At 47.3% G+C, this 22,272-nt stretch overlaps 2 protein-coding genes across 5 annotated transcripts in view; one reads left to right on the top strand and one right to left on the bottom strand.

Moving 5' to 3' along the window:
• The first annotated feature begins 7 nt into the window (after window positions 1-7).
• On the top strand, window positions 8-9,907 carry LOC135379016 (zinc finger protein ZFP2-like). The gene is made up of 3 exons (XM_064612253.1): window positions 8-153; window positions 5,134-5,286; window positions 7,404-9,907. Exons 1-3 carry the CDS (start codon window positions 30-32, stop codon window positions 9,077-9,079), a joined length of 1,953 nt encoding a protein of 650 aa, XP_064468323.1. The 5' UTR covers window positions 8-29; the 3' UTR covers window positions 9,080-9,907.
• A 7,895-nt stretch (window positions 9,908-17,802) lies between these two features.
• LOC135379020 (zinc finger protein 664-like) overlaps window positions 17,803-22,272 on the bottom strand; it is a 31,856-nt gene continuing 27,386 nt past the window's right edge. For 3 of the 4 annotated variants that reach the window (XM_064612266.1, XM_064612265.1, XM_064612267.1), the window contains exon 6: window positions 17,804-20,028. In XM_064612266.1, the coding sequence (XP_064468336.1) occupies window positions 19,118-20,028 (911 nt within the window). In that variant the 3' untranslated portion in view covers window positions 17,804-19,117. Of the gene's footprint in view, window positions 20,029-22,272 lie in introns of all 4 variants that reach the window. The other variant, XM_064612268.1, reaches the window with a different exon arrangement.

The raw sequence follows: 22,272 nt of genomic DNA, 5'->3' as shown, positions 1-22,272 counted from the left end.
TCAGGCCCTTGGATTCACAACTCCAAGAAATGCAGCTCTCCCCAGAGTTCAGTGGCCATCTGGTGAGAGTGAAATCGGAACCACCTGATGTTGCAGGTCTTGCAGAAGAGGCCCAGATACAGCAACAGCACCGCAGAGAGTCTCCATCAGGAGGTGATGCTCATTGTAAAATCCTTGTAAATCCTTATAAACTATATACAGGTTTCGCCAAGATAAACTTCGGGGTTTGTAACGAAGATAAAACGAATAACAACAGTGTCGAAAAGCTAAAGTAGATGTTAGAGGACGTATTATGCCCCAAAATGTAATGTCGATAATGTCGCTTGGTCTGTTTCTCTTCGGATAAATAGTTAACATTTTAAAAAATGCTGCTGCCGAAACGACTATACCTGTGTTTCAGCTTCTTTCTGTCAGATGGCGAAACGGTCGAATGCGGCGTTGCAAAGTACGACACTGCATTCAGTTCAACTTGTTCACTTGGTTTCGATGTCATCTGCAACGCCGCGTTCGACCGTTTCGCCATCTGACGGAAAGGAGCTGAAACACGGGTATAGCCGATTAGGCAGCGGCAGTTTTCTAATTTTCACGATTTATCCGCAGTGAAACGGACCAAATGACAGTATCGACATAAAATTTTGGGGCATAATACGTCTTCTAACATCTACTTTAGCTTCCCGACACTGTTCTGTATTCGTTTTATCTTCGTTACAAACCTCGAAGTTTATCTTGGCGAACCCTGTACAATGAAAAAATAGACATAAGATAAGCCGCACTGGTGGACACGCCGCAGAGCGCCCGTCAGAAAAAAAAAACACCCTCTGGAACGAGCACCAGAGTGCATTCCGTAAATTTTTGTCCGACACTGTACCTCACAAATTATATGGGCCGATACCACATGTTGCGATGAGTGTACCGTAATTTCACACGTATAAGCCCCACTGCAGATAAGCCGCAGGACGCATTTTTAGGAAAGCTTTGAAAATGTTCTGGCAGATAAGCCGCGGGCAATACGAGACGACTGATTTGTGCGACAAAGGAGACCATAGAGAAGGCCATAAACCCTGTGGTCCATACTCCAGGATCAGCATAGTGTACAACAAAGGAGGTCAGTTCTAGAGTTCTACCAAGATCGGATGTTCCCCTTGTCGGGCGTTTTTTGTGGGCTGATTGGTCAGTGGCCTTCCAGAAGACGTGAATCACTGTCACCACTTTCGTTAAAGCTGCTTTGGGTAATGCACCAGGAGGATCAATCTACTCCAATGTGGACCCGTCCCTATTATGCACTGTTCGTGCATCGGCAGGGAAGTGCTTCTCCAGAGACACTGTCGGCCCTTTCGTTAAAAACCGGCGTATGGGGAAAATACCAGGAAAGAATAGTCGGCAGATAAGCTGCACTGCGCCCGTGAGAAAAAAAAAATTGTGCGTACACTGCGGCTAATAGACGTGAAATTACGGTACTTTACACATCTCTACAATATATACGTCACACATTCGCGTAAATTGCCAGTAAATAGTGCGGGTAGTACGACCCGATACCCGAACCGGTCCTAAACTGATTCAGGAGGAAGCAACCGGGGGAATCGCGTTTGACCCTAAAAGTCAGACCCTGTTTATAAGTGTGTCCCTGAGGATCGTGTCCTAGTAAGATCTTGTAGGACGTGCCACTCATACGTCTGGCCGTGGTGGCCGAGTTGGTAGCTTGTTCGCCTACTGATCCCAAGGTTGCAGGTTCAAACCTGGCCAAGGACGCCAGCAACTTGATGGCAGAGTGCAAGTTGCCCAGACACGCTGCTTTCCGCGGGGGTCATTAAATATGGTGTGTTGAGATTCTGGTGCACGTTAAAGGACACCCGGGTGACCAAATTAATCCGGAGACTAATTATTGTCATTACACACAAATTATAATTGAACCTCTGCATGCAATAAGGGGATAAGTCGAAATTATCCCCTGTTTAGTGTTTTTGTTGCAGTGACATCTACATAGCAGTACGTACCTGCTGAATAAAATTTAGGACAATATCGCAATTTATTGACTCGCTACAGGAAGGTAAGAAACTGGAAATGCATGCGTGTCAGTGGAATAGACAGCCAGATTATGCCCCTTTTCTAAACATGCACACAAATGGCGAGGCTTAAATTTTGCTACGATGCGGAAATGAACTTCGACTTCCACTCGACAAACATGTTCTTCCTACCTCACGTGACCGTGTCAGCAGTGCTACTGAGCGTTGTGATCGGAAAAACGTGCCCACTGTGCTAATAAGTAATATTTTGCTGGCCATACAGAAAATTATTTTCAAGATTGTGCTCGTTTAGCAGCATGATGATCACGATATAGGCTGGTCCACCGCATAAAGGTAACTTTGGCCGTCCTGCCGTCACTGTGAAAGTCCGACTCGTGAAAACTGTCTTCTATCTTTTTTTTTTTTTTTTTCAGGCACGAAAACCCTGCACGTGCGTTGTTATATAGAAAAAGGGGATATGTCATGCTCTTGGATTTTGTTCCATTTCTGCTGAATCACACACACAGAAATGATGCGAATGGGACATGCATGTAGAGGAGACATATAGTTACACATTTTGCATTTGCGTTATTCGAGGAAACTTACCTGCAATTACTTCACCAAATATTCACTTGCAGTTTTCTCGGTCTGGGATTTTTCGACTTATCCCCTTATTGCATACAGAGGCTCATTTATTGAAATAATAAGAATGTGAGGCAGTGTTCACATGGTCCAACTCCGGAGCTGCAGGTTGTCATGTGACTCCCAATGGCGTAATGTGATTTCGTTGGCGCCGAACTGCCTCGCACGGATTCGAATCCTGCAGGCATAAGCGAGAGATAATTTGATCTTTCTTTTCTAACCAACAGCAAAGAAAAGTATCTGTAGGCAGTTTTTGAAGATAATACTTATCTTTTGGCAAAATAAACTGACAGGTTTGGGTAACAATAGTTGATGAAAAAGCACTGTTAAATTGTATTCGAGCCCATACCCTCCAATTGCTCTATGGTCGCTTGTGGGCGGAGCTACCGAAATTGCAACGTGGATGTTGCACTGTTTCGGAGATAGTCATAAGCAGAGCCGTTTATAGAGAGAGTTTGTCTATTGGGAGGAGCCTAACTTAAGGCGCGTCACGGGACGTCACTGCTGAACAACCTCTTCGTCGTGCTCTATCGTTATCCAGTCGTCAACCGGTTGCAGATGCCATATTGATAACGAGAGGTAGCAAGCGAGCTGGTGGTATAGATCCATAACTTAAAAACCCGAGACTAGGGGACAAAAAAACGACAAACACAGACATTATCTGTGTTCGTCGTTTGTCTCGATGGAGCCATATTGATGTTGACCGTTGTTTATAATCCAAGGAGAGAAGACACGTGCGTACTTCTTGCTTCGAAAGCCTTTCGTCCTTGAACTCTTTCTGTTCGGCAACAAAGCCCCCCCGCCCCCCATATCGCTGGCACTAGAGTCACTAAATAAGCTTCGCTTCAGAGTACCGACACTGAGGTCCACTGGAGAGCAGGAACGCCATCTTGTTTCCGCACCACACCGGTACCATCCCCATTTGAGGATCAAAGATGGCTAACATAATGCTCGCTGTGGGATAGAGAAGGGTGTATGATTGTTGTGCGATAATCCGTTTATTGTCCACCAGAGCGTCCCGAGGATGTCAAGGTGAGCTCAAGGCTGTCAACTGCTGCTTGTAAACAAAAGGAACATTTCATCCGTACACGATAGATGGCATCGCGCGCTAACGTGCGCAATGCGCGTGCGTGTTAGCATGGCGCGGTAACAAGATGGCGCATGCTTGCTCTTGGAACCCAGTGTCGATACTCTGAAGCGTAGCTTGTTTAGTGACTCTATCAGGCACCAGTGGGTCATAAGCCGGTTGTTCCTGTAGGTGTCGACTAGAACCCTGCGCGGATGAGATTTTTGGAATCCGCATCCGACCCTCATCCGCGCACACGTTATCCGCGTCCTATCCGCATCCGCAGCATACACAACAGTTTACACCGCATCCGGTCCGCTGAACAAAACGTACCATCCGCATCCGATCCGCAAGATCCGCACGTTTCGAATGACGCGTAAATACCGCATGTTGGTATCATTTCGGATGCCTCCGTGCTCTCACGGAAGGACTCTCGACGACAAGCAAAGTAAAACCTTTGAACAACCGTTCAACAAACGCGATATGGAGTGACTTTTGGAACGCATGGAACGCTACCTCGCCGGTGCTCGCGCGCTTCGAGACGCCAGAATGCCTCCTCTCCCGTCTTGGCTGTGCATGGTCAAAGGTGTACCCGAGCATGCGCTCGCTGTCGGCGCGCAATACAAATAAATTGCTGGTGGAAAGATTACAGCACGCGGTATATCCGCATCCGATCCGCACACCGCAGAAAGTGCTATATTTTCATCCGAATCCGCAAGTATCTTGCGGATATCCGCGGATATCCGCTTCCATCCGCGGATGGTGCAGGGCTCTAGTGTCGACCAGCTGGCGGAAAGCATCAGTATGGTGCGGACTAGATGGCTGGTAAGCGGATTCCGCTTGGATTCAGGCTTTTTTGGGCGGCGCAACGACGACTCTGACGTCAAAATAAGCTCCTCCGATGAGGCGGCAAAAGATAAAAAAATGGCCAAACTCTCCCTATAAATGGCCCTGGTCATAAGAAGTCTGTTCGGGTTGGAGCAGAAAGTTGTGTCACGTGTGGACGCAGCCCAAGGAAGATGTCGTACAGCTGGCTATCCCACATCATATAGCCACAAAGGACTTCTAGTTTTCTCGACTGACACTTTTGTATGGAATGTGTACGGATAAGATATAGTGGAGTGAGACGGAGATAAACTGTCTCATGAGAGAACTGATGTTCTGAGGCTGGAACAACATAGGAGGAACAAATACATACAAGGCCTCAAATTGCCTAAGAAATTAACGATGAAAGATGAAAGTCACAGGAAAGGTTAGCCAGCTGTAGGACTCGAACCCACATCTTCTGGATTACCGGTAATCCAGAAGATGTGGGTTCGAGTCTTACAGCTGGCTAACCTTTTCAGTGACTTTCATCTTTCATCGTTTGTCTCATGAGTTCCGCATGGTGGCTTACTTTTATCCTGTTTTGTTTTACTTCAGGAGTGACGACTGAGATGTCTCCCATTAAGGAAGAACCTCCGGAGGACTCTTCGAATGAACGTCCAATGGCAGTTGTGAAAACAGAGCCTTATAACGACGAAATCTTGGCAGGGCAGGACATGATGGGACACAGCTGTGATTCAACATCAGAAGGTGATACAAAATAGTAAAAAGGCTTTATATAAAAGGGACAGGGTGCAGACTAACTTGTGCATGATGATGAAAGAACAAATGGCCAAGAGACACGGGACACGAAGACAAGCACAAGAGTTCTCAGACACAGTAACGATTTAATATCACAGAGCCTCCTAAATACCTAACAACTCCCGGAGGAGAGGGAGATGGATAAAGGATGGCCTATTTACACAGTTCCCGCGTTGCGTTATTGCCACTGTCTCTTTCAAAAGTCTTTTCCACTTATCTCTTTCCCTAGACACAACCACGGTTTCGTTGAAAGTGGGCTCACAGTTGCTGCATTGGTGAAGATGCTCAACTGGCTTACTAGAGATATGACTCTTCTTTAAGTTCAGCTGGTGTTCTCGAAGGCGGTCATTTAAGCAACATCCAGTCTGCCCCACATAACAAAAACCACAGCTTAAAGGAATAGAATAAACAACAGCACATGTGCATGATGCAATCGAAGACTTATGCTTTACAGTGCAACCATTTGGCACGACATTTAAATGGAGTCAATCTACTCAACCTGAAGGCATTAGAAAAAAAAACACTTTCAACCTAAAATCCCTCGCAACGGATGAAATGTTATGGGAGACAGAATGATAATACGGTATGACAACTAATTTGTCGGAAGATGAATTGGCACTCTCGTGGTTGGTGTCTAGCCGAACATCAAGCTTGCGTAGGAGAATAAGAGCCCTGGAGGCAATCAACTGCATGTCATACCCAGGCTGTCACATGGACAGTCTTCAATAACAATTCAAACCAACCGCCATTCAACTAAAGCCCCTATATAGTTCGTAAAAGTAGCAGAGGCATTTGAGGATCGCCACTTTCCTCCTCTCTCATACGGTCTGCAGCCTCATGCCTCCTTCATTGGGCTTTCGCTATCATGTGTTGCAGAGCCTCTTTCCATAGCTGCCATTTCGTCTCGCCTTCCATTTCAAGGGTATTTATAAGGGAATGCCACCATAACAAGCTTTACGACAGAAAGTATTTGCAGTCATTTCAGTTTTGTCAAGCAACTACTTTATATTTTAGCATACCCATTCTGTCGCCATGCAAAGCGTTTATCGTCGCCGCGTAGCCACATTTTGCGTTTGGTTACGCCGCTGCAGTGAATTTTTGTTTGTGTTCAGGACCATTTCACGGGTGCGGTCAAGGAACGTTACCTGCATTTTTGAGAACGTAAAAGAGCGCAGAGTATTTGACCGTACAGTATGCCGTTCTCCCGTTTGTCAGTCAGTCAACCTCAATGTGTTTGTTTAATTACTTTTCCCTCAACACCTCATTTTTCATAGCGGGACTAAATTTCACCGGGACATTCGACGGAGACATATCACGAATCAGACAGAACACGGCTGTCGTCTGCTACGGTGCCGCTGTCCAGGCGGCGCCACTCTCGAGGTGAAGGGGGAAGGATAGTGAGGGAGGGTAGGAGGAGTTGTCGCTACTTTTAGCATTCGGGGGCTTCACATTCAGCACGCGTGCAGCGTCACCAAGTGTGTGAACCGTCAACCACTCTAGCTGGATCCAATGCGCTTTGAGGAGTCGACGTGTTGCAAGGCTGGTGGTGTTATTAGTATTCCCAGTGGCGATTAGCTTCAATGATGACTGAAGACTAATAATAATTTAGTAACGAGAGGATAGAGAGGTAGCAAGCGAGCTGGTAGTATAGATCCATAACTTAAAAACCCGAGACTAGGGGACAAAAAAACAGACAGAGGAAAAAATGGCGGTCTGCAGGCGGTATAGGCAATAGGAAATGCATGGGGTGAAGATTTGCTTTGCTTCTAACTTCTTTTCTACGAAGTGATAGCGTTCGAAACAAAATATGGTTGAAACTTGAGGCAAATGACCATCAGTCTGCAAAGTTTGAAGAGCCGGAGACACTACCTTATATTTTTATGACTCGATCGAAATGTGTAACCGTCGCTAAAGTCACCCTGTATTTGTGGAGTCAGACGTAAACAGCGTGACAAGGCACTGCGAACATGGCGATATCTAGTGTTTCAAAAGTCTGGAATCACTAATAACTGATGTGATTAAGAAGACTGGTATGCCCTCTTACTGTCCAATTTCTGAAATTTCAGGTGTAAGAGGAAGCAGTGGTACACTCCATATTAAGGAGCAGCACAGAGGCACCTGTGATCAAGAATCTTCTGGTTGCACTTCTTCAAATGCACAGTTGAAGATCAGCACAGCAACAGTTGAGCTGCAACTCGACAACGCTGCACTAGTCACTATGAACAATCGACCCACTCAGGGACCTCCAGAGCAGAGCAAGCCACGTGCACTTGCATGCACCTCGAAAGCCAGTCTGAAATGCCACGTGTTTGCTCACGGTCACAATGAGTCTGAAAAGTGTCCTGCTACTCCTCCATTGGATGTTCAGATGGCAGAGATGGACTCTGAGTGCAACATGTGTGTCTCTGAATTCTCGTGGTCTGCAAATGAAGACAACGATGAGTCAGGGTATACTGCAGATGCGCACTGCAGAAGCACACTACACTGCCATAAGCGGACACACAAAAATGTGAAGCCATACCGGTACATTGTCTGCCCTGCGGAGTTCGGCCAAAGCGGACAACTACGGCGTCACAAGAGGACACCCACAGAAGAGAAGCCATACAAGTGCGATATCTGCCCTGCTGAGTTCAGCCGGAGTGGGCGACTGCAGGATCACAAGCGGACACACGCAGGAGAGAGACCGTACAAGTGTGATGTCTGCCCTGCGGAGTTCAGCCGGAGCGGGTACCTACAACATCACAAGTGGACACACATGGGTGAGAAGCCATACAAGTGCAATGTCTGCCCTGCAGAGTTCATCCGGAATGGGCACCTACAGGATCACAAGCGGACACACACAGGCGAGAGACCATATAAGTGTGACCTCTGTTCTGCAGGGTTCGGACATAGCACAACCCTGTCACGTCACAAGCAAACACACACGAGTGAGACGCCATACAAGTGCGACCTTTGTCCTGCAGGGTTCAGACAGAGCAGAAACCTGTTACGTCACAAGCAAGCACACACCGGCGAGAAGCCATACAAGTGCAACGTCTGCCCTGCGGAGTTCACCGAGAGCGGGTACCTACGACGTCACAAGCGGACACACACGGGCGAGAAGCCACACAAGTGCGATGTCTGCCCTGCAAAGTTCAGCCGGAGCGAGTATCTACAGCGTCACAAGCGCACGCATACAGGCGAGAAGCCATACAAGTGTGATGTCTGTCCTGCGGAGTTCAGCCAGAGAGGGCACCTGCAGGATCACAGGCGGACTCACACAGGTGAGAAGCCATACAAGTGCGATCTCTGTCCTGCAGTGTTCGGACAGAGCACAACCCTGTCACGTCACAAGCAAACACACACGTGCGAGAGGCCATACAAGTGCGATCTTTGTCCTGCAGTGTTCAGACACCGCAGAACCTTGTCACGTCACAAGCACAGACACACGGGCTTGAAGCCATACAAGTGCAATGTTTGCCCTGCGGAATTCGGCGAAAAGAGGTACCTACAGCGTCACGAGCGGACACACACGGGCGAGAAGCCATACAAGTGTGATGTCTGCCTTGCGCGATTCCGCGAGAGAGGGCACCTGCAGCGTCACACGCGTACACACACGGGTGAGAAGCCATACAAGTGCGATCTTTGTCCGGCAGAGTTCAGGCAGAGCACGACCCTCTCACATCACAAGCGAACGCACATGGGTGAGCAGCCAGAAAAGCGCGACCTCTGTCACGCAGTGTTATCCTCAGCACAAACTTGAGGTGCGATACAAGTGCACTCTCTGTCCTGCGGAATTCAGCCACAGAGTAGACAGGCGGACACCCACAGGCGAGAAGTCATAGAAGACCATTCTACAAACCTGGGGCACAGAACAAACCAGCAGTGCAACAAGGAAACTTGCATGGATGTGAAGCTGTACGAATGCAACTTCTGTACTGCAGAGTTCATGTACAGCACAAACTCAGCATGTAGCCAGGACACACTTGGGATATCGACCATACAAGTGCAGAGGGCACATACACGTACGTGTACACGTGAAAGAGGACTACCAAGTGTCAGTTCTGTTCTGTCGCATGTCCTCTACCCACAGACCTGAAGAAGCACATGATAATGCAATAAGAGGAAAGGTTGTACGGACGCAATCTGTATCTTGCTGTATTTTGTTTCTGCTGGATGTTTAGAAACTCGCATGCATGAGCAGGCCGAGGTTAAAGAAAGATTGGGGCTGAATTGGCTGGTGGCACATGTAAAAAAAAGTGCAAGGAAAGGACACATTCTCACTGGCCATGGACTGCTAACCAAGGTTTGTTTGGGTGAACAACGTGCATTGCATTGTTTCACCTTTTTATTCCTTTGTCAAAGAATGCTTCTTATATGCCCCACAAGGCTGATAACATAAATAAATCAACCCAGGGAAGTACATTAAAGAATTTCTACAAGATGTGGCAACTTCTGAGAAGAATCTTGAGAATTACGTTTTGTGTCACGAGCATTTGTTGAATGCATTCAAATTTGTGAATGACATCCGAAAAGTAATCATTGAGAGAATCGTGATTGGTACGCGGGAATAAAAGTGGTGAACTCAGTATCAGTCTCTGCTGAGAGGGTTGACTCGACACAAAGAGCTACCGCAGGACACAGCGGGAATGGGAATGCACCAGATTGCACGCGATTACGCATTTCGTTATGGGTTGCCCCTTTTCCAGGAATGTTAGAACACCATTGGAATGCCACACAATGGCGGGCTTCGTTATGGTTTGCCCCATTCCGCAAATGTTAGGACAGTACGGGAATGCACGTGATTATACCCTTCGTCATGGGTTGCCCTCTTCCGCGGACACCACCGGAATACCAGGCGATTGCAGGATTCGTCATGGATTGCCCCCATCCGCGAATGCTAGGACGCCACGGGAATGGGAATGCACGCGATTACGCACTTCATTATGGGATGCCCTCTTCTGGGAATCTTAGTACAGCATGGGAACGCCACGCGATCGCGGACTTCGTAATGGGGTGCCCCCTTCCGCGAATGCTATGACACTACGGGAATGGGAATGCACGTGATTACGCACTTCGTCATGGGTTGCCCCCATCCGCGAATGCTTGGGCGCCATGGGAAATGCCACACGATTGCGGGCTTCGACATGGGTTTCCCCCTTCCGCGAATGTTAGGACGCCACGGGAATGGGAATGCCACGCGATTGCGGGCTTCGACACAGGTAATCCCCATGCGCGAATGTTAGGACTCCACGGGAATGGGAATGCCACGCGATTGCCGGCTTCGACACAGGTAGTCCCCATGCGCGAATGTTAGGACTCCACGGGAATGGGAATGCCACGCGATTGCGGGCTTCGACACAGGTAGTCCCCATGCGCGAATGTTAGGACTCCACGGGAATGGGAATGCCACGCGATTGCGGGCTTCGACACGGGTTGCCCCCATCCGCAAATGTTAGGACTCCACGGGAATGGGAATGCCACGCGATTGCGGGCTTCGACACAGGTAGTCCCCATGCGCGAATGTTAGGACTCCACGGGAATGGGAATGCCACGCGATTGCGGGCTTCGACACGGGTTGCCCCCATCCGCAAATGTTAGGACTCCACGGGAATGGGAATGCCACGCGATTGCGGGCTTCGACACAGGTAGTCCCCATGCGCGAATGTTAGGACTCCACGGGAATGGGAATGCCACGCGATTGCGGGCTTCGACACAGGTAGTCCCCATGCGCGAATGTTAGGACTCCACGGGAATGGGAATGCCACGCGATTGCGGGCTTCGACACAGGTAGTCCCCATGCGCGAATGTTAGGACTCCACGGGAATGGGAATGCCACGCGATTGCGGGCTTCGACACGGGTTGCCCCCATCCGCAAATGTTAGGACTCCACGGGAATGGGAATGCCACGCGATTGCGGGCTTCGACACAGGTAGTCCCCATGCGCGAATGTTAGGACTCCACGGGAATGGGAATGCCACGCGATTGCGGGCTTCGACACAGGTAGTCCCCATGCGCGAATGTTAGGACTCCACGGGAATGGGAATGCCACGCGATTGCGGGCTTCGACACAGGTAGTCCCCATGCGCGAATGTTAGGACGCCACGGGAATGGGAATGCCACGCGATTGCGGGCTTCGACACAGGTAGTCCCCATGCGCGAATGTTAGGACTCCACGGGAATGGGAATGCCACGCGATTGCGGGCTTCGACACGGGTTGCCCCCATCCGCAAATGTTAGGACTCCACGGGAATGGGAATGCCACGCGATTGCGGGCTTCGACACAGGTAGTCCCCATGCGCGAATGTTAGGACTCCACGGGAATGCCACGCGATTGCGGGCTTCGACACAGGTAGTCCCCATGCGCGAATGTTAGGACTCCACGGGAATGGGAATGCCACGCGATTGCGGGCTTCGACACAGGTAGTCCCCATGCGCGAATGTTAGGACGCCACGGGAATGGGAATGCCACGCGATTGCGGGCTTCGACACAGGTAGTCCCCATGCGCGAATGTTAGGACTCCACGGGAATGGGAATGCCACGCGATTGCGGGCTTCGACACAGGTATTCCCCATGCGCGAATGTTAGGACGCCACGGGAATGGGAATGCCACGCGATTGCGGGCTTCGACACAGGTAGTCCCCATGCGCGAATGTTAGGACGCCACGGGAATGGGAATGCCACGCGATTGCGGGCTTCGACATGGGTTCTATCACTTCTTAGCCGTGGGCTACCATTCTGCCCAAATAATAACAAGGTAGACGAATACTAACTCCATCTCGATTTAGATAATTTTGCCCGACGTATGCGTCTGAAAGAGTATTTTCATGATAAGACTGATACAACACCCAAACATTTCAAGCCACCGTGTGAGTTTACGCCAGAGCCCAATCGCGAAAAAGCGGGTGTTTCAAAAAACGTGTCATTCGGACTTTATAAAAAACGGGGCGACGGAAAAATACGGGGTAAACGGCACTTGTGTGGCAACCGAATTTGCCATCTTGCACAAATATTTTCATTTGATTTTAATTAAAAGAAATTGAATTTCTTTAATTGAACTCCAAAATTTCCCAAGTCAACCTCACGTTTTTTTTTGTTTTTTTTTTACAGAATTAGAGATCCCGTAGCGAACTTAGTCAGATCCACCGAGAAATCCGCTCGATATTGCAAATGGAACTGCCCCAAAAAAGTCCCGAAATTGAGGCTTCAAAGTTTCGGGTATTCAACGGCGCACCAAATCAGACGCAAAGATTCGTGGAGAGGAGGACATGCTCCTGCCCCCATGAAAGATAGAAGGTGAAAAAAAAAAAAAAAAAACGGCGGGAAAAAAGAGGCGGAATCATTTTTGTTTGCAGCTTATCAACTTATGGTGGAATGTCACCCGCCTTGTTATCGGCGCGTCTTGTGCTGCACGCCGGTCCGGCGATGAACTGTTCTAGCTTCATGGGGGCAGGAGCCCAAGCAGCACAATGTACTGAAAGTCGAGTGCAATAGGGGTGGACGGTATGTGTCTTATCAATGTTCCTTAGTTTCAAGAGTCTGTTCAAGGTCTTCCACCTACCCGTCCACCCCTATTGCACTCGACTTTCAGTACATTGTGCTGCTCGGGAGCATGTCCTGCCCTCCGTGCATCTTTGCGACTGATTTGGTGCGCTGTTGAATACCCGAAACTCTGAAGCCTCAACTTCGGGACTTTTTTTTAGGCAGTTCCCTTTGCAATATCGAGCGGATTTCTTGGTGGATCTGATTAAGTTCGCTACGGGCTCTCTAATTCTGTAAAAAAAAACAAAAAAAAGGTGAGGTTGACTTGGGAAATTTTGAAGTTCAATTAAAGAAATTCAATTTCTTTTAATTAAAATCAAATGAAAATATTTGTGCAAGATGGCAAATTCAGTTGCCACACAAGTGCCGTTTACCCCGTATTTTTCCGTCGCCCCGTTTTTTTATAAAGTCCGAATGACACGTTTTTTGAAACACCCTGTATAGTTGAAATAAATGGGAGACAAAAGACGAAAGTAGGGGAAGTAACAAAAAAGGGTTTATTAAAACTTAAAAATTATAAAAGTTATGGAGGATGTCTACGGGCGGAAGCTCCGCCTTCTTCGGGACGAAATAGCTAAATGTGGCCACGAGGCTGATAAGGGGCTTGAGAATGACGCTATGGTCGGTTGGGGAAAATTCCCGCCACCTGGCGGTTGTCAATTGGGGAAATTCCAGAGTGCTTTTGTGTCAGGTCCAGGAGTGGGGTCATCGTCCTTGTGGGTCAGTGGGGATTTTGATCCGGCTGAAACGAGAAAAGGCAACAGGGTCTTACCTAGGTTGTTAAACTTCTTACTGTTGACAGCATGCCAGGGTCCTTGTTAAAGACCCATCGGAATTTGTAAATTAGGTAGGATTCCCGTTGTTCCCGGGAGCGGTCGGAGATAAAGTTCGACTGGAGAATAAAAACTGAGGCTTCGTTGATTGAATGTTTTGGTTGTTTGAAATGGCGTGAAACTGGAAAATTGGGTTTCTTGGTAACATCCGATTGGTGATTGTTGAATCTATTTCGGAAAGAAGTTTTCGTCTGACCCACGTATTAGGCCCGGCATGTGTTGCATTGGATTACATAGATAACGTTGCATGAGTTACAGTCTACGTCTGCGTTGATCTTGACGGCAAAGTTGGAATTCGTACTTCTGACTGTTTGTGCGGTCTGCATTAACTTGCAAATCTGGCATCTCCTGCCATTACATGGATGACAGCCCGCCGGAGGTTTAGTGGGTTCGCCTACTTTAGAGCGAACCAAGCTATCTTGTAAGTTACGTGTACGTCTGTAAGCGACACGTGGTGGATTAGGAAATATGTTTTTCGTGCGTTCTGACTGGAGAAGGATACTGTGGTGGCGGCGAAGTATGTTGTTAATGTTTGGGATATTTCCGGCGAATGTTACAGTTAAGTTCACAGCATTACTTTCTGATTTGTTTTGTCTTTTCTCGAGTAAGCTTAGACGGTTTGCCTTGCGAGCTCTGTTGAGAGCATCTTGAACTATATCGGGTGGATACTGACGACCGACAAAGGTTTGTTGCAGCTGTTCTAAATTTCTGTCCAGATCGTCGTCATTCGAGCAGATTCTCCGAAGAGCTTGACTGTAGGGAATGGCCAGTTTCGTGTGGCGAGGATGACAACTATGGAATGACAAGTACTACTGAGAGTCTGTGGGTTTTCGGGTTTACCCGAAACTTTGAAGCCTCAATTTCGGGACTTTTTTGGGCAGTTCCATTTGCAATATCGAGCGGATTTCTTGGTGGATCTGACTAAGTTCGCTACGGGATCTCTAATTCTGTAAAAAAAAAAAAAAAAAACGTGAGGTTGACTTGGGAAATTTTGGAGTTCAATTAAAGAAATTCAATTTCTTTTAATTAAAATCAAATGAAAATATTTGTGCAAGATGGCAAATTCGGTTGCCACACAAGTGCCGTTTACCCCGTATTTCCGTCGCCCCGTTTTTTATAAAGTCCGAATGACACGTTTTTTGAAACACCCTGTATATCGAGAGCTTTTTCGCAATTGGGCTCTGGCGTAAATTCACACGGTGGCTTGAAAGGTTTGGGTGTTGTATCATGCTTATATCATACTCTTTCAGACGCATACGTCGGGCAAAATTATCTAAATCGAGATGGAGTTGGTATTCGTCTACCTTGTTATTATTTGGGCAGAATGAAAGCCCACGGCTAAGAAGTGATAGTTCAGAATCGCTAAGGGGGTGCCATTTATTTCAACTATAATTACGTAGCCGTCCGATCCAACTCCAACTTTTCAAGATATATATATATGTTTGCAAGTCAAACGTCGTCATGCCAGTACTGGACAGCTGTTTCAGCCTTCTTGAGCCTCATCAGCAGTACGCAGGCAGGCAACGTTTGAGTGGATGGCGTCAGAAGGTCACGTGGCACGTGATGCCTCCCGTCAGGGTGTCCTAAGACACCTCTGAAAGCCCAGTGCAAAGCCAGTCAAGTGTATAAGAGGAAAAAAAATTAGCAGGAGCTCTTTGGCTGCACGTATAGCATATGTTTGTAAGTCAAGCGTCGCCATGCCAGTACTGGACAGCTGTTTCGGCCTTCTTGAGCCTCATCAGCAGTGCGCAGGCAGGCAACGTTTGAGTGGATGGCGTCAGAAGGTCACGTGGCACTTGATGCCTCCCGTCAGGGTGTCCTAAGACACCTCTGAAAGCCCAGTGCAAAGCCAGTCAAGTGTATAAGGGGAAAAAAATTAGCAGGAGCTCTTTGGCTGCACGTAGGCGGTCGCCAGGACGCCTACGCCCGCCAGGTGGCGCGAACCCCGACTGTGACGTCATGCTACACATGTACAAAAGCTTCAAGACACCCTTCTACTCTCTTAGTCCTGAAGAAGGCGGAGCTTCCGCCGCAGCGTTGACCATACCTCTAGATATCTTTCTATTAGTTTAAATTGTAATAAATCGTCCCGTTTTTTACTTCCCCTACCATCGTTGTTTGCCTTTCATTCCCAGATGTATATCGCTCGCTGAGCGACCCCTGGTTTGCCAATCTCGAACGATGCGCAGCTATACCCAGAGCTGACGAGCAGCAAACACGGCGAAACACGTGTCCTCTGGTATATATATATATATATATACACATATGTTTACAATTTGATCGTGCACTCCCAGCCAAGTACAGCTGTTTCGTCCTACTTGGGACTCGTCAGCCTGGCGTAGGGAAGTGACATGATCTTGGGTCGGCGCTAACAGTGCGTCTCGGCGAGACGTCAATGTTCCACGGTGACGGCGCCACCTGTGGAGGCCGCAGTGCAAGCTATCAAGTACATATACAAAGGGTAAATAACCGAAACTCTATAGCACCACGTTGAGCATATGTTTACAATTTGATCGTGCACTCCCAGCCAAGTACAGCTGTTTCGTCCTACTTGGGACTCGTCAGCCTGGCGTAGGGAAGTGACATGATCTTGGGTCGGCGCTAACAGTGCGTCTCGGCGAGACGTCAATGTTCCACGGTGACGGCGCCACCTGTGGAGGCCGCAGTGCAAGCTATCAAGTACATATACAAAGGGTAAATAACCGAAACTCTATAGCACCACGTTGAGCATATGTTTACAATTTGATCGTGCACTCCCAGCCAAGTACAGCTGTTTCGTCCTACTTGGGACTCGTCAGCATGGCGTAGGGAAGTGGCATGATCTTGGGTCGGCGCTAACAGTGCGTCTCGGCGAGACGTCAATGTTCCACGGTGACGGCGCCACCTGTGGAGGCCGCAGTGCAAGCTATCAAGTACATATACAAAGGGTAAATAGCCGAAACTCTATAGCACCACGTTGAGCATATGTTTACAATTTGATCGTGCACTCCCAGCCAAGTACAGCTGTTTCGTCCTACTTGGGACTCGTCAGCCTGGCGTAGGGAAGTGACATGATCTTGGGTCGGCGCTAACAGTGCGTCTCGGCGAGACGTCAATGTTCCACGGTTTCCGGCGCCACCTGTGGAGGCCGCAGTGCAAGCTAGCAAGTACATATACAAAGGGTAAATAGCCGAAGCTTTGTATATGTACTTGATAGCTTGCACTGCGGCCTCCACAGGTGGCGCCGTCACCGTGGAACATTCACGTCTCGCCGAGACGCACTGTTAGCGCCGACCCAAGATCATGTCACTTCCCTACGCCAGGCTGACGAGTCCCAAGTAGGACGAAACAGCTGTACTTGGCTGGGAGTGCACGATCAAATTGTAAACATATGCTCAACGTGCAGCTATAGAGCTTCGGCTATTTACCCTTTGTATATATATATATATATATATATATATATATAATTATATATATATATATAGGTAAAATGATTATCAAACGGCCACGAAGTTTTACAGAGGTTCAAAAAAAGACGCGGAAACAGATTTTAGGGAAGTTACAAACACTACTTTATTACATAGGGAGACGTTAAAAAGGGCCCTGCCCTTGCCCTTTTTAACGTCTCCCTATGTAATAAACTAGTTTTTATAACTTCCCTAAAATCTGTTTTCGCGTCTTTTTTTGAACTTCAATATATATATATATATATATATAGGTGCTAACAAAATATGAGGCAGACAACGAAGATGTAGGAAGTAGAAAAAGGGGGGAGTTATTTATTTACTAGTGGAAAGTTAAGGGGGAAGTCAACGTTGCGGCGGAAGCTCCGCCTTCGTCAGGACTGGGGAGGACTTCCTCAGGAGAACTTCCTTCGTCAGGACTTCCTCGGTCCTGACGAAGGCGGAGCTTCCGCCGCAACGTTGACTTCCCCCTTAACTTTCCACTAGTAAATAAATAACTCCCCCCTTTTTCTACTTCCTACATCTTCGTTGTCTGCCTCATATTTTGTTAGCACCTATTTAATTTCGCGGTCGCCTGAACCCCTTTATTCCAGCATATATATATATATATAAGTGAAATAATAAGACGTGACTACAGATTACAGGAACTTTAACAAAAACTAATTTATTTAATGGGTAATTTAACACAGAGATTAAAAAAAGAATGGTGGACGTTTCTACAGTGGCACTGTCCTCATCAGGACAAAAGAGGTACAAGGGTGGCATATTGCTTAAATAGGTTCCCTGAGTGACGTCACAATCGGTGCAAGTATGCCACGTGGCAGTTGTCCGTGAGTCATATTCTGGAACATTCCGCAAGGTCAAGTCCGGGTGGTGATGTTATCTTTCTTGGGGAGCCAGCTCAGGGTGAGCTGTACTGTACTAAAACATTTCAATTTTCTAAAACGAGTGGTCCCCACACCATTGTTCAAAATGTTTCGCCATCTATTGCGTGTGCTACCTCATTTGGCACAATCGATATTTCGAAGGACTTCATTACAAATAGCTGCCTCTCCGCAGAATACATGGTGCGGCTAGATGAACTCGAGCGTGATGCCATGTAGCCCAGCAACTGCCAGAATGAGACGGGAGGTTGTTCCACATGAAATATCTGCTTTTCTCAGCATTTTTTTGGTAACGGCTCACTTCCGCGTCACTCATAGGGTAATGAGCACGGCAGCGCGGTGCTCTCGTACAGCGATGCCCGTCGTGTAACATTCAAACTTGCGGTAACTGGCAACGTCGTTATATGCGGGTTAAAATATAATTCACAGATGGTAATGCGTTCCACAACAGATGCTCGTGACCCAAAAACGTAACTCTCAGGGTCTCGGTTACAAGTTGTTATACCTGTAGAACCATTCTTTATTTCCATTGATGGATTGATTGGTTGGTCAGTTGAGGAGTCGTTGGTGTTCTTTCCATTTTTCTTTGTTGGCAGTGTTTCTTTATTTCTCACATGCATCACCCCCCAGTCCCGTTCAGATCCAACTCTCTTTAATCTCGATTTGTTCGTATGTTCAAGTTTCAAAACATCGAACAGAAGCAAGACACAGTGGGATACACAGATTGCATCTCTACAGCTTTTCGTCTCGCTGCACTACCACATGCTGTTTTAGGTCCCCAGATTGAGGGCATGTGAAAGAACATACTTGACCTCTCGACAGACACTTTCATGTGTAAGAGTACGTCACCTCTGCACTTTACTCTGCACTACAGTTTCTATCCCAAGTCTGTCGTAGCCACTTGTGAAGCCACAGGTACGGCCTCTGACTGAACTAGCTCTTGCTGTGCTAGACAGCTTGTTCTCCGTCTGGGGTGTTTCGTGCTGTGGCCGAGCTCTGCAGAACAGGGGTTGCATTTCCATGTACATCCGCTTGTTACACTGCAGGTTTGTGCTCTGCCTCGAGTTTGTAGAACAGAGGTTGCATTTGTACGCCTTCTCAGCTGTGTGTGTCTGCTTGTGATGCCTCAGGTCCACTGCTCTTCCTAAACTCGACAAGACAGGCATCGCGCTTGTATGTCTTCTCGCCCGTGTGTGTCCGTTTGTGATATTGCAGGGTCCCGCTCTGGCGAAAATTTGCAAGGCAGACATCGCACTTATATGGTTTCTCACCCGTGTGTGTCCGCCTGTGATCCTGTAGGTTCCCATTCCGGCTGAACTCCGCAGGGCAGGCATCGCACTTGTATGGCTTCTCTCCCGTGTGTGTGCGCATGTGTTCCCGTAGGTACTCCCTCCGACTGAACTCCGCATGGCAGACGTCGCATTTGTATGGCTTCTCGCCCGTGTGCGTCCGCTTGTGATGCTGGAGGTAGTTGTTCCGGGTAAACTCTGCAGGGCAGAGATCGCACTTGTAAGGCTTCTCGCCCGTATGTGCCCGCCTGTGATCCCGTAGGTGCCCATTCCGGCTGAACTCCGCAGGGCAGACATCACACTTGTATGGCTTCTCGCCCGTGTGTGTCCGCATGTGATAGTGTAGGTACTCGCTACGACTGAATCCCGCAGTGCAGACATTGCACTTGTATGGCTTCTCTCCCGTGTGTGTTCGCTTGTGGCGCTGTAGGTACCCGCTCAGACTGAATTCTGCAGGGCAGGCATCGCACTTGTACTTCTCGCCCGTATGTGTTCGCTTGTGACGTGACAGACCCGTACTGTGTCTGAACACTGCAGGGCAGACATTGCATTTGTATGGCTTCTCACCAGTGACTAGGGCAGTGCTGTTGAATCGCTGTTCAGCTGGTGTTGTATTGATCTTGAATTGTGCATTTGTGGAAGTATCAGCTGAAGATGCCTGATCACAAGTGCTTCCGGCCTGGCCCTTAATATAGGGCATACCACCGCTTGCTCTTGCTGCTGAAATTATGGAAATCAGACACTGAGAACAAGGACAATTTGGCAGTCACCTAACGTACAAAATTCATGCGTGACATTAAGCGAATATAGTGTATTCAGAAGCAAGATTGTATGTCAGAGACTGCAACCCAACAGTGATCTGTCGTTTTGTTCTGGGGGTGTATCCCGTTTGAAATTCTTAAAAATAACCTTTCAAAAATAAACGCGTAAATAGTCACGGTTAAGAAGAAATCTCCCAGAATATGTGCTTAAAGAACAACGCACAAAAATAATCGCTCAAATATCCCCGTGTAAATAAAAACGCTAAGAAATCCCCGGTTAAGAACATGTCGTTCAAAATAAATCGTTTCAGAATCCCCCCAAATCAACCATACAGTTGCTACTGTTACGTGGTATGGCCGCGAGTGAAATAGACAATCCGCTTCGACAAATAGTCCCGAAGTCGGTGAATTTAATTGGACTCCTGCCATGAGTACATCGGACTTCCATACTTCGTACGCGAAGCAAGCGTACCTCACTTGAACGTCCGTGTAAAGCGAACTCAGAGCACACGCACGCACGAACGAGCGCCCAGCACTGCCACAGTTCCCGTCGATGCTTTGTCAAGCGAGATAACGCGGGACATGCATATAATGCATAGGCTTTTCTACACTAGAAAGTCAAACATTTTAATGTAAAAATTTTACGCGGTTTATTGTAAAACAATATATTTTGAAAGAGTTTTTCTTAAAGGATGTATTCTTAAATATTCATTAGTGTAACCCCCCATTGCTAGAGTGAAAGGTAGCAGTAAATGAAACAATACTAAGGAAAAACGGAAGTTGCAAGATCTTGCAGTGTCAGAATGAAGTGGCGACCACCCGAGCCTTCGTGAGTGGACTGTTCTGTGTGGGGTACCATAGTACCTTCCTGGCTGATTCCACAGAACTTCGAACAAGCAAGAGCAGTCGATTGAAGGAATGCGGTTGACCACGAAAAATGAAGATATTCAATAAGAATCAGAGGTGGAGATGGTGCTTCTACAGGAAAAAAAAAAAAAAAAAAACATAAAAGGGGGACTTTACTAAAAAGTAAGGTGGGGTTTATTGGACTTTTCGACAGCGGCGCTGCCTTCGACAGGAATGGTGCATTATGGTGACGCACGACTATATATATATACAGGGTGTTCAAAATTAAGCTTTCACGAGCCCTACGCAAACACAGCGATGACAGGAACCCGGACGATAACTTTACGCTACTTGTGTAAGAAACAGGTGCTGCTAATTATGTAGCTCCTGTTTCTTACTCAAGGAACAGAAAAAGTAGCACCAGTTTTGTTTTGTTCACCTATTTATAAAGTGCTAGTGAAATCTTAATTTTGAACACCCTGTATATGCGAATGCGCTCTGCGTATACGGGTGACAAAAAATTCACAGTGCGCCTACTGATCAAGTCCGAATTTTGATTTTTTTTCTGTGCATAGTCAAAGGGACTACCTACGACATATAAAATTTTCTAGGAAAGTTTTTGGTGGGGTTTTATAGATAAAGGCTTCCGAAATTGGTCATTTTTCGGTGGTATGGTGCTACTTTTAAATAGGTATCGCTTACGTTCATGACAGAGTAGAGTAACAAATTATATATAATTCGATAGCCCCATGAATGACAAATTAAACGCCATAAAGCTCAATCTTGTCCGTTTTCTACGACGCCCGCAAAGTTGCATTTGTTCAGCTTTGTTGATCAAAAGAATCACCTATAATTTGAAAACAATCCAATTGTAGTAAGCACAAACGTGCACAGTTCATCAGGCAGCCACCGTTGCCCGAAATACCGCATACACTCGTGTTTAGTCCGCACGTATAAAATAAAAAGAATCACCAATAATTTGACAATAATGCAATTGTAGAAAGCATCACCGTGCACAGTTCAACAAGCAGCCACCGTTATCTGAAATACCACATTCACGCGTGTTTAGTCCGCACGTACAAATTAAAAAGAGTCACCTATAATTTGAAAATAATGCAATTGTAGTAAGCACAAACAAAAACAGACACAGCACTGCCATTCCAGGAGCCTATTGCGCTCTAGGTGAATGCCAGATCAAGACTTTTCTACAATTCGACAATAAATAGCCTTGTAGGGAACGCTCAAACCTGCGCGCGATGACATCGTCTTCTGAGAGGCAGTTTTTTCCTCCTCTTCTATTTCCCGAACCGCGCAGCGCAGAGAATTCTGAAAGCGTTTAATTCTCCAAACTCACCGA

The sequence above is a fragment of the Ornithodoros turicata genome, chromosome 1 (assembly GCF_037126465.1).
Source record: "Ornithodoros turicata isolate Travis chromosome 1, ASM3712646v1, whole genome shotgun sequence".
In the NCBI taxonomy this organism is placed as follows: Eukaryota; Metazoa; Arthropoda; class Arachnida; order Ixodida; family Argasidae; genus Ornithodoros; species Ornithodoros turicata.
This window is presented reverse-complemented; position numbering and strand designations above follow the sequence as displayed.